Source organism: Fusarium pseudograminearum, chromosome 4 (genome assembly GCF_000303195.2).
Source record: "Fusarium pseudograminearum CS3096 chromosome 4, whole genome shotgun sequence".
In the NCBI taxonomy this organism is placed as follows: Eukaryota; Fungi; Ascomycota; class Sordariomycetes; order Hypocreales; family Nectriaceae; genus Fusarium; species Fusarium pseudograminearum.
In genome coordinates, this window is record NC_031954.1 from 6,840,285 (window position 1) to 6,852,639 (window position 12,355).

The window sequence follows — 12,355 nt, forward strand, 5'->3', positions numbered from 1 at the left end:
CTGCAGCTATTACCCATTGACAGGATGGTTGTGACTCTAAGGGAATATACAATCCTATTATTTCCATATAAAATGATCCCAGCTCCATGTTTGATGACTCTGCTTTTGTTGGTTGTTGTTCAATGTACATGACTTGAATCTCGAGTGACTAACGCCAGGCCCGACATCGGACACTAAGACCGAGGCATCGGAGAAGCTTCCGATGTCATGAGACATTAACCAACCATTGAATGTTTTGAGAGGGAGTTTTCATACCAAGTACCAACATATACAGAGAGCACTACAATATTCACACATCTATAGAGAAAGTGTACCTTTGGATTTGAACAGTAGATTCTCCGCCAACACATGCTAGACAATGACAGTAGTAAAATCAACTTACTACATTAAGGTCAGGTACTCTTCGTCCCTTTCACGACTCATATACGACCATTCCAAGTGTTGCAGGGTGTCTTTGTGCCACTGATATATAATTTCCCAATATATACACATATACTGAAGGGGTCAACTTGACAGATATCCTCGCGTCGCTTGTTAACTGCTATGTCTTGTGCACAGGTCAGCCAAGTAGAAACATGACTTACCTTGATAACCGATATATGCTGTACTGTAGCACAATGATATCATAAGCTCTCATATTGCATCATGACCATATAATTTCATATCGTTGTATGGGATATGCAAAAGTCTCACCTACCCAACTTTGAACATCAAGTTCACCCATCCCACGTTGAACCGGTCAACAGAAAGGTAACATTCCTCGGCTACAACTCCTTCCGTGAGTATCATTTGATACGAGTAATACGAGAATTGATAAACAGACTCCGATTCCAAAGGCATGTAGTATTCAAGCGGCACAAACCTCGCTTCGCCATCACATGAGAAATGCAGTATTTTGGACCCCAAAACCCCAATCGATCGATATTCTCTAAGCGAGAATTAATTCTATCAAATGACTTGCCCATGATACCATTTTTCAGATAATCTCTCGCACTCTTGTCCTCATTAGGAGATGAACACATCGTTTAAAAGAAAACCTCCGAGATGCAGATCCCTTTTAAACATGGATCAAAGACTGTCAGTCAGCGCGCATGTCAAAAGCCAAGACGCAACCTAACTCAAAATGGTGCTATGAGCCGCTGCCACGCACATTGACAAGCGCCTAAACCCTGAATAGCTGAGTTGTTGGGGTCCGGTCGTTTGCTTTGCTTTTTATCATTTGGGGGCCATGAAACAAAACTGTTCATTTGTTTGCTGTCTTTCTGCACGGAAAACAAGATTCATACAACATTCGCTCTCCCTTAGCTCCCCGAGAGTGATAGACGCCCTGGTGGAACGTTGCTTCTCGGTCTGTTGTCTGCATAGGGTCAATTGTACGGATCTTTTGCGATCATCTACCTATCGGGTTGTCGAGTCGGATGATGGATAACAGCTCTCAAACTTGGCATAGCTTATGAGCTAGTTAGAGCTTCCCCTCATAAGGAGCTGTCTGCATCGGTAGCTAAGTCATTAACTATACGGAACCGAGCTCAAGTGGCTGCAGAGCTCTATCACCAGTTGACCGATTGACGTCATTGGAACCATTGTCGGCCGAGTTCATGGGAATCGAAATGGTTAAATAACTTGCTTCATCCTTTCTTTCTCATATTATTATTCGTCTTGAACTCAAGAAACGTTCGCAGTTACTCGCTATAAATATCAAGGCTATCATTATTAGTTCTGTTGCCGCTACTATTTTCAAATCCTATCCTCTTCCACCTTGAAAGTGGTTGTCACCTTGACAGCACCACTACTGCTCTTAGGTCTCAGGCCTGGTGTCAACTCTTCTTCACTCGAGTTGCCTGTACCCCTTCGAGAGTTCCACGTCGACACCACTGTCCTTTCCGCCGACGGTCTTCCAAAATGGTCCTTCCCAGCGTAAGCTGCCTCGCAGTCTCGCCCGTGGCCGTCCAAGTCGTCCTCCCTTGCGAATGTAGCGAGCCCAAAAAGATCGCCTTGCTTATTGCCGCTGTTGGTAGCCCTTGAAGGACCAAACTTCCCTAGCCCTGTTCCTGTTCGCTGATCCGTGTCTCGCAATTCAGACCGTCCCGATGTCGTTATGCCAAGCTTGCGGCCGAGTAATCGAAGCAAAGGCCGCAAAGTTGCCAAGGAGCCGGCGGTGATGGCGAGGCCTTGTTCTGTGGCCGACCAGATGGCGATATCGACTGTTGCCCCTGTTTATGTTTTGTTAGTCTATGATCAATGACTTTATGATTAATGACTTGAGACGTACACAAGAAGTCTGGGTTCTTGAAATCCTTGACAAAGGCGAAACGAACGACGACGGCTGAACTGGCCCTGTATGGTGTGAGCTGGGATACGCAAGGACAATAATAGGTAGTTACTAACACGCAGGCCATGGCAAAAAGAGGAATCACAGCAAGCTTGGTCTTCTTTCCCATGTTGAGCTTGGATATCAAGAAGATGGGCAGGATGGCGCAGGTGAAGTCGGAGATGACACTGAATACACTGTATAGATAGGTGAGGGCGATGATGACGTCGGGGCTGACGCATTTTCCTTCTTGGTTTGTGTTCCAGAAATACGATATGGGCCAGCATTGGAAGAGGGTGACGAAGAAAAAGACGATTCCGGTGCAGAGTGTGATGGCCATTGTGCCGTAGAGGATCCAAATGTCCATTTTTCGGTTGGTGATTCGAAGGAGAGTGATGCCGATGGATATCTTTGAAGTAATCATGGTTAGGCAGTACCATAGATAGCACCACCACCACCAATTTCTCGCTTTCATATAGTCTTTGGGGTCGAGGTCACTTCGGTGACGACCTGTTCCGTGAGTGACTCCACTAAGGGAACTTGTGCAGAATAATAGGAATGTGACCTGATGTCATAGTCAGTAGATGTATGAGTATTGATAGACGAAAGGCTTACAAGAGCAGCACACATTGTCCAATCATCCAACCCAAAGTTCTTGACCATCCGAGTGCGAACATAGATTCGTAGTGCAACTGCTATAACTGAAGAGACAAGCAGTGTGTAGCACACTGCCTGAAGCTCAGGGCCTCTATTGGGAATACCCATTGTTCTTGACTGTAGAAAGTCACGCTTCAAAGACGAAGCAACAGTACCATGCGGTAATAAGAAAAGTAATTATTATAACGTAGAAGGAAAATAGGGAAAATAGGGAGAGGATGGACGATAGACGAAGGAGGATCCAGGACGGGGGAGGAGCGGGCCGCCAGGGAACTGGAGTCGGCGGTCGCAGATATGTATATGATAATGAGAACGAGAACCGAGAGACCGGTAGCTCTCGGTTAGGCCATGGTTCATGCTCCTTTGAAACCAACGTCTTGGGCCATATTCTCCGCTGCGGGCCTTGGGACACGGACGGAGCCATTACAGATTATACCGAATGAGGTTATTGATCCCACAAGGGCTTTGGATCACCTTGTAGGGGACCCTGGGGATGTGACTTATTCTGATCGGCTCCGTCAGGTACAGATACAGACTTGGGGAGCAACGCCATTCGCGGGTTGGGCCTCTAGCATCCACACAGTCACCTCGCTTTTGGATCTTGTCCGAAGGGGGGCAAAGCAGGCCGGAACCCCGAGACCCAGCGTGTGACATACTAGAACGATGTACTGTACACACCGAGCCGATCAGAAAGGGGATGCAAGGGGCCTCGCCTGAGAGAAAAGATGAACAAGCAAGGCCCTGCCCTAGTGCCGTATAGTCTTGATTGTTGATAAACTTTACAATGCAAGACAAGAGTAAATAGTAGGGTCTTAGGGTCTGTTCGCAGAATGTCTAGATCGCTCCAGTAAGGCAGGTACTAACCAGATCTAAAGTTGTGCAAGTACCTTTCCCCGTACCTGCCTAAAGAAAATGGCCATGTCAGCCAAGTCGATGTCATACAGTGAAGAGATTGAACCGAGGGACGGAATTCGACTGCCAAATGGGGAAAGCGAGCTAACTAGCAGCGCCGAGATAATCTCCACCATTACTCCTCAACATTCTTAATTTTTCTCCAACTCCCTCTTTTACTTTAGAAGGAATTAAAACGCGCCTCGGCTTGTATTATTATTTTTTGGGCGGCATTAGAGAAGTTTCACAACGCCACACGGAATTTAGTCAATGTCACCAAAAAGGTTCTCGAAATCGTTTTTACCAAATCAATCTCTCTCGAGATTTTCAAGGTTTGAGCCAACGCTAATGCTAATGCAAGGCGGTACAAACAATTCCACGACTGGTCTAGACTAGGTCGACTATCATCCCCCGTCGCTACATGCCGTGTCTAGGGGAGGGGAAGCCGGGGAGCTATGAAGTTTTGACACTCAACAACGCGCCCGCAGTTAGCTTGGACGGTTTCTAGTCCGTCCATGAACCTAACCAATGCCGCTCTAGAAAGAAGCTTGGTATGGGCTGTCAATGTCAATTTATCATGCAATCAATGCCTTGCGGCCTCCACTATAATATCGGGGACTTAAGTGCACTGACTGTTCTGAGGCACTGACTGGACTGTTTCCAGGCGAAGACGTATTTCCGCCGAGATACAGAAAGATCAAGGATGAAGAGAGTGCTCCGCCAAGAAGCGTGGCAAAACATAACCGTTCTCTGAGACTCCATCTGTTGTATAGATGTAATATACCTGCCTGACATTCTCTCATCGGTGAACCCTTGAGAACAATCACCAGCACGGATAGTCTGCTCCGTACTGTACAAGCAAATGTGTCAAGGGGTCCCCCCTGCGTATTGATCGTTCTAAATCGTAGCTGTGGGACCTGATTCTCAGACTTTTTACTTTTTTCTCCTGACTATGGCCGAACAAAGTGGTGATCACCCCCCCTGAAGATTCAGAGCCTCAGTTTTCTCACCCACTTTCCCCTTCGGCTCTCGCAACATGGTATCGGCAGTGGATATTCGGCGATCATTGCTGTAGAGACAAACACCTGCATCTAAGAAATGATTCCAATGACATTTCATATCTCGCTACATATTAGCCCAACCTTGCCCTTGCAAGCCACAACTTCACACACCTACAGTCATAGGCGGTACAGACTTTTCTATCCGGTGTTTCAACTCGTCTGTAAAATCTCTCTTGTGGCTTGCAATTATCCATCCGAAGTTTCTGTAGAGTTTCGCATGAGGTCAGATATCACGCAATGGCTGAAGCCTGTTTCTACCGTAGTCCAGAATTTCTCCACTTGTTGAAACACATTCTAGATCGACTGTCATCGCTTATAAACTTTGCAAGGGCGAGGCCACGTGCGAGTACGATCGATGGCTGCACGCACGAACCCCCCATGTTTGGGATGCCCAAGACTTGGGATTCTCGTGACACCTGCAGAAAAAGCAAACAAAGTGAGTTTTTACAAGGCGGTCGATATTATGGAAAATTGGTACGCTGTGGAGAGTTGTTCCGCGGAATAGAGAAATAGTACCCGGCCTATAGTAAGGATTCTAGAACATCTCGTAAGGCGTCGAGCCAAACTAAATATTAAAAAATGGGAACTGATGCTTGTGACGGGATAGATCGACACGCATAATTTCTCATTTCTATTGTCTTGCTACGGATACCTTTGGTCTATCTATGGCGCTGTCAAAATCCACTGATTAGACGGAAAGGACGGCGTAAGACTCCCTATTTCTTTGGCCCACTTGCTAAGAAAGTCGTGATGCACCGTCAACGTCGCAACGCTCACAGTGGAGCGTTCCACTTTGACATTTATAGTACAAAAATAAATAGTCAAAAGTCAGGTCTCAGATGACATAGCATGACTAAATAATTTTGTCATCCACACTTCGGTTGCCCTGAAACCATCCTTGTCACGTCAACTCAGTCTGACAGCTGATGTGTTGAAATTATGGAAACTCAATCTCGATATTTATACGGAGCGAAGTCGTCGTATTCCCGTCCAGTAGCCATTCAGACCAAGACTCTCTTACAACAGGCGGCACTGAAACCTTTCTCTGCTCACCCAGAGACATTGGCAAACTATAAAGTGGACCAAATCCAGGCCAGACAATACGGATTGGTTTGGGTAACATGGTTTCTCTTGGCTTATCAAACATGACATGTCCGAACCTTGAACGGATGTCGTTCTTGACTCAATCTTGGCGTGTCAGTCACCTTTGTTTAACACATTGAGCTTTGCCAAGATAACCACCCACTGACACGGATCGCATGAAAACCAGTACAGATTAAGTGTTTGATGGAACTATCAAATCAGGTTTATTAGTCATCATCTATCCAAGGACGTACTAACATCTTCATCCAATCTTCTTCAAGCCCCTGTTCTTTTGAAACACACCTGCCACTTTCCGCAATACATTCATTAGGTAAAGCCAGGCAGCAAGGAGAGTGATATAAACGGAGTGTTTAGAAGTTCCTTCCGGCTTTACCTCATTATTATAAGCTTAATATCATTTACGTTAAGCTATTGCAGATTGGCTATTAGCGCGATACGAAACGCAAGCCGGCTATTAGATGATTTTGGACCTATACCCTACTGCCGTTTTCATTACAATAAGATATAAGAAGGGTAAGAGTCAGATTAGTTACCCTCTGCAGGAGAAAGCCCTTAGCAGTGAAAAGCCCCCAGTAAGGCCTCCAGAGGGCCCCCGGAGGGTATAAATTAAATTCCCTATATGAAGACTGAAGAAATTGTCTAGAAGGAAGAGATAAAGGAAGAAGAAGGAAGAGCTGAAGGAAAAAGAAGGAGGAAGAGATAAAGCAAGGCAAAAGCCTCTTTGCCTTGCTTATGCCGACTTGGTCGGCATTAACTTGTTCTTATGAAATGACTTTTCGCAATGTTGCAAAAGGCATATGTTAGGATCCCCAATAATGACTCCTTCTGCCTCACTAAAACGAATCAGCATACATGATATATTGGCTAGTATCGTCGATGTTCTTCAGTTGCAGGTCGTCCAGATACAACACAACGCCAGCCTCGCTGTCTTCTTCCATTGTCAGCTTTGGAGTTCGGCGCTTTTTGCTGCCAAGAGAGGCTTTGCTGGGTTGCAGAAGCACAGAATCACAGCCACTATCAGGGAGTTTCTTGATAGTCTCAGGTGAGTTTGAAATGAAAGCATCTTGCTCGAATGCAATATACTTGACACCATCAGCTGCTTCGTGACTCTCGCTGTTTTGTGCTTCTTTCCGCCCCAGGGTAAATCGTCGTCCCAAGTATGCCATAGTCTGCCTATCGACGCCAGAAGTATCGAAGACGAAAAGATCACCTATTTTGCAATCGGCAGATTTGAGAGACTCGTTGGAGTTTGGCTTGGTGTCCCTGATCCTGGTTCCCTGTAAATTTGGTGACGGGCCGTTGTTAAACCTAAGGGAATAAGGGGACATGTCGATATCCCTAGGAAGACTTTGCAGTCGAGCGCAATGCTCTTCCTGACTCGCAAGAGGAAGCTCCACCACAAGTCGGTCCCATAGCACACAGATGGCTTCTGTGCCCTACTGTTTATGACTTTGTTGCAGGGCAACGTAAAAGTCTATATTATCTTTTGGTGGTTGGTATAACTTTGATAACAATTCGGCTGCCCTGTATCGAGAGTCATACAACGTAGGGCACAGAAGCAACTTTAGTCTCCCACAATACAAAGCCAATACCTGGTCAGCTGCCCACTTTCTCTTCTTTTGTATTACCTTTAAAGTTATGACAACCACCACCCAAGCCTTTAGAGTCTACAGACATACCTATAAAATGATAATGCAAAAATGTGAGTTTAAGAAAGGGTTCAAGTGTACTCAATGTCATTTTTATTCTCATAAAATTAATTTTCTCAACATCAAATACTAACACTCTCACTACCGTATTCGCAGCGGAAGAAGATATCTGGACTGCATGATGCATGTCTTAACTGTATAGCTTTTGATCTGGGGAAAAAGAAAAGAATAATGTCACTCACAGACAAAGTATCCTCCTGTAGACTAGGTCTAGGCCTGCCTAGCAGCCAACGACCTCGGATGAGACCCCCGCAACCCGCAATTGGTAATTTCCCAGAGGCGGGGGAATCGCGGGGGATGGCAAGAGCGACCCTTGAAAAATCATCCAAGAATGGGATGGTTCATCAGGTGACCAAGTAGGAAGGAGGTATCGGTCACACTCACCCCCAAAATCTCGAATTTCGCGGCCCAGGGCCATCTTTGGCTTTCATTTCTGGCTTTTGTCTCACGCGTTACATTCGCCTACCGCAACTCAGAGGCAGAGGCGCGCAGAGGTCGCTCTGCATCCGAATCCAGATTCTGGGGAAGGAAACACGTCTACGGATACCTAGCCGAGGTCAACAACAGGTCACGGGCCAAGATGACTTCGTCGCCCCCGCGTCAGAAACGCCGCAAGGCTTCCTGCAAGGAGTTCCAATGCACCCACGAAGGCTGTGGGAGGACATATTCGCGTGCCGAGCATCTTCAACGGCATCAACTCAATCGTAAGCAATACTGAATCGGGCTCTCTGTCAAACAATAACTAACACGCTCCCAGACTCCCCTAAAGAAATCTACTACTGTGACTATCCTGACTGTTCATTCACATTCGTCAGGAAAGATCTCTACGCTCGTCATAAACTGAGACATGAGCGTCAAGTAGAGCAGTATGGCAATGGTCGTTTATCCCAACGGCCGCAGAAGGAGTTTTCGAAATTGCCAAGGCAACGCAGTGAAAGATACTCCTTTAGCGAAGATGGCTCAGCTTGGAGTGACACCCAGGACGAAGGGAGAGAAGAATCAGCAAAAGAGCGACACGCTTCAATGGCCCGACAGTCCATGGACGCTTCCGGACTTGACTCTCACAGCTCGAAGCAATTTGGAATCGAAGGGGGCATAGTTCGTCAAGATTCTGGTCAACGCGACGAACTGGGTGGTCCAAGCGGCTACTATGGAGACCAACGGCAACTACAGAGTCGCGATTCATCACCAGAAAAACAGGCCATGAACACTGTGCCGTTTCGAATTGATCCGGTGCCGCCTGCTGATATGTCTATGCCCCTGACAAGCCCCGATTTGACGGGTCGTCCGGAACGTGCTCGAGCCCAGTCCTATGCTATGCCCAACGGAATACCAGCGTCAAATACGGAACACGTCAACATAGAGGAACAGCATTTTGGACTTTCCCCATCAAGTACGGATGAGTTTACCACCTGGCTATTTGCCGGTCAGGGGCTAGGCTCTAACTACAACTTTGTGCCAAGCACTTTCGGCATGGCAGGATACTCCAATAACTTTGGGCAATTATGTACGGATTACACAGCTCAGACAGGCATAATGGGGAGTTCTTACGTCGAGCCTATTAACAGTCTATGGTTTCAGTCAGAATCATTGACTATGGAGACACCAGTAGTGGATTTATCGCAGTTTGGAAAGAACAGTTTTTCAGAGCACAAACGACAAGCGTTACTCCACTATATGTTGCAGCGTTTTAACGAGATCAGCCTGCACGGCAGCAGATCGGCCGCGGATATCAAGGGTGAGATCTTTGGAAGTGACACTGACGCCGAGAGCCATGTTCTGAGTCATGTCAATGTCGAACGCTATCTCAACTCATATTGGGACAACTTTCACGATCAACTGCCTATTCTACACCGCCCAACATTTATACCCGAAACTGCAAATGACTTTCTTCTGTTGGCTGTGCTCATTATGGGCGCTTCCATGGTTGATAAACATGGCACATCACAAGATACTATGGAGAAAATTTCAAAGTTCACCACCTTTGTTTCGTGGAATCTGCGTTGGCAAGTTTTCATGCATGCTGACTCTCATCCACCTGCGAAACTTTGGGTCATACAGACATTGTTGATTCTCGAAGTCTATGAGAAGATGAATGCAAGCCGTGTTCTTCACGAGCGTGCTCATATCTACTTCCCTACAACACTGTCTCTTATGCGCAGAGGAAGCGCCCTGACAGGAAAGCAGTCCTCGTATGTGTCCAGAGTTCCAACACCTATGGGTAGCCCCAAAATGGGGTCGGCTAGAATGTTCCCTAGATCGACCCAGCCGGGCTTCAACTCGTCGCCTGAGAAATGGTGGGACCACTGGGTTGCACAGGAAGCTACGCGCCGAGCTGCCTTGGCTGCATTCATCATCGATGCTACGCATGCTGCTTTATTTGGACACACACCCACACTTGTCATTCATGAAATCAAACTTCCACTTCCGTGTGACAACACTTTATGGTCTTCTGATTCACCATCGGAGATTGGTTGTGTCGAGTCAAGTCTTCATGCCAATGGCGTCACGCCAATCACTTTCCTTGATGGTCTTCAACGAACACTCAATGGGCAGAGAGTGCGAACAAGCCCGTTTGGAAGAATATCACTTCTAGCTGCGCTGTTGTCTGTAACATGGCAGATGCATCAAAGGGATCTTGATCGCTCAACACTTGGTACCGACACGATACCTGGTGTTCAAGAACGTTGGCGACCGAAGCTACTTAGAGCTTTTGATTGGTGGAAGAAGGACTACGATGATGGTGTTGCCCATGTCAAGCACGCCGCGTTTGATTGGCAAAGATTAGGATTGAGCAACAGAGGAGGAAGCGACGATGGTGAAGCTATGGAAACGCAGGGTACAGTGCTCTACCATTTGGGTCATATCACAGTCTACATCAGCATGCCAGAACTTTGCATCTTTGCTGGTGTCCCTCAGATTCTTGGCAGAACTGTTTCTTCTGTGGATTGGAGGAGGACAGAAGCCAAGATCAAGGAGTGGGTGGCATCACCCGGAGCCATCGGTGGGGTTTATCACGCGTTGCAGCTCATCCGGCTTATTCTTCTCCAAGAGGAACCCAAAAGAGGAGGCATGGCTAGCGAAGCCAGTGGGCTGCCATCGGCTTGGTTTCCTTCCAGCTACCCCAAATACGATGCTGGAAGTGATAAGCTGCTGGTCAGGCCTTGGGCTTTGTATTATGCATCTCTGGTGCTGTGGGCATATGGGTTTGTACAAGATGGGAACATTGAGCCGTTCCCAGACCATCTGCAATACCCCACCAGCAATATTGGAATTCCAACAATGACCACGGACTCGAGTGTTCCTTCAACTTCAAATCAAGGTGCAACCAGTACCCCTCAAGGATCTCAAGCTGAGAAGACTCCCATGTCATCCAACATGGACTACGAAGCATTAAAGCGCGACCGTCATGAAGATCTCCGAACATATCTGCAAATCATGATTCCTCCCACGATCGATTCCATCAAGGCTTTCCACCTGCATCAAAACCAAGCCGGCGTGGTGGGAAACCGAAATAAAATCATTGGTTTGTTGAGTGTTGTCGACGACGCTCTGACTAATACAAAATGGGAGCTTCTGTCTGAGGCGAGGAATAGACTGAAGATGGCGGCGTCGATGATGCAACGACCTATGATGTAAGACTGCACATTTAAGGAGTAATATCTAAAAATTAATTATACATGATGAGTTCGGAATATCTTGATTTATATGTGTTTGTTGATTACAGTATTTTGACAGGTGATATTGTGTTTGGGGAGCACCCATCAGATCTGATGACAAGGAAGAACGTGGTGGTGTCTTATACAAGAGATAACCTGGATGTTCGCCACGAATACAGAGTCTTCAGTACCAGGGTATCCCATTGCGGTTGGAACTTTATGTAAAATCTGGGACAAAAGCATATGATACTAGGGATTGGCAATAGTTTGTGCTTCATCGTCCAGCTTGGTCCGGCTCATGCCGAAGACGTGCAGACTGAGCTAACGGCAGTGCCAGCCGTTTACCGAACAAACCTTTCAAAACAGGCAGAAGAGAATGCAAGCGTGAAACACATCAAGAGGCTGCTGCATGTTGGTAGTTCACCTGATGTCTTAGCTCCCAGGATCATGGCGAGTCAGACATGGCTCAATGGTCGTGTCTACAGGTTTGGTACCGTAGTCTCGGGTCAAGATCGACCGAACGGCGTTTAACTCAGAGTTCACAGATGCATCATCCAATTATCGTTTGCTGTGTTCGGACTACGTTTGGACGAAATTAGCCTGAGTTGGCCAACGCCGCATCCGTGCATTGTTGGATGGGGGTAAGCCCTGGCTGTCAACTCAATATGCAACTCTACTATTTTGATCAAATGGAGTGGCCTGATTTACTGCAAAGAACAGGATTTGAAGTCGGCTCTGAGCGTAAGGAGTTTAGTTGAGGAGAAACAAGAAGGGAGCGTGGACCGACACGTCGAGAATGCGGTCTGAAATGAGGACATCCAAAGCGAAGAATAAAACCTTGAATGCCCCCAATGTCTCGAGTGTGGGGGGGGTTACTTCCACCAGATAAGCATGGCAATGCTGGTAACTTATGTTAAGGCATATAACCCCAAGCTTGAGACAAGATGATCACCTTGACGCACA

The 12,355-nt window shown here is 46.8% G+C and overlaps 4 protein-coding genes across 4 annotated transcripts, besides 1 other annotated feature; 1 reads left to right on the top strand and 3 right to left on the bottom strand.

Moving 5' to 3' along the window:
• Positions 1–289: 289 nt before the first annotated feature.
• On the bottom strand, positions 290–840 carry FPSE_05081 (uncharacterized protein; the record flags this gene model as incomplete). The annotated part of the gene is made up of 3 exons (XM_009258199.1): positions 290–351; positions 585–607; positions 698–840. 3 exons carry the CDS (start codon positions 838–840, stop codon positions 290–292), a joined length of 228 nt encoding a protein of 75 aa, XP_009256474.1.
• An 897-nt stretch (positions 841–1,737) lies between these two features.
• FPSE_05080 (uncharacterized protein) lies at positions 1,738–3,076 on the bottom strand (the record flags this gene model as incomplete). The annotated part of the gene is made up of 4 exons (XM_009258198.1): positions 1,738–2,213; positions 2,273–2,337; positions 2,389–2,876; positions 2,927–3,076. The coding sequence occupies 4 exons, from the start codon at positions 3,074–3,076 to the stop codon at positions 1,738–1,740; spliced, it is 1,179 nt and encodes a 392-aa protein (XP_009256473.1).
• A 3,589-nt stretch (positions 3,077–6,665) lies between these two features.
• Positions 6,666–6,724: a repeat region.
• A 133-nt stretch (positions 6,725–6,857) lies between these two features.
• FPSE_05079 (uncharacterized protein) lies at positions 6,858–7,352 on the bottom strand (the record flags this gene model as incomplete). The annotated part of the gene is made up of 1 exon (XM_009258197.1): positions 6,858–7,352. The coding sequence occupies one exon, from the start codon at positions 7,350–7,352 to the stop codon at positions 6,858–6,860; it is 495 nt and encodes a 164-aa protein (XP_009256472.1).
• Positions 7,353–8,313: 961 nt separating this feature from the next.
• Positions 8,314–12,199, top strand: FPSE_05078 (uncharacterized protein; the record flags this gene model as incomplete). The annotated part of the gene is made up of 6 exons (XM_009258196.1): positions 8,314–8,437; positions 8,491–11,368; positions 11,461–11,613; positions 11,659–11,887; positions 11,992–12,033; positions 12,113–12,199. The coding sequence occupies 6 exons, from the start codon at positions 8,314–8,316 to the stop codon at positions 12,197–12,199; spliced, it is 3,513 nt and encodes a 1,170-aa protein (XP_009256471.1).
• Between the last annotated feature and the right edge of the window lie 156 nt (positions 12,200–12,355).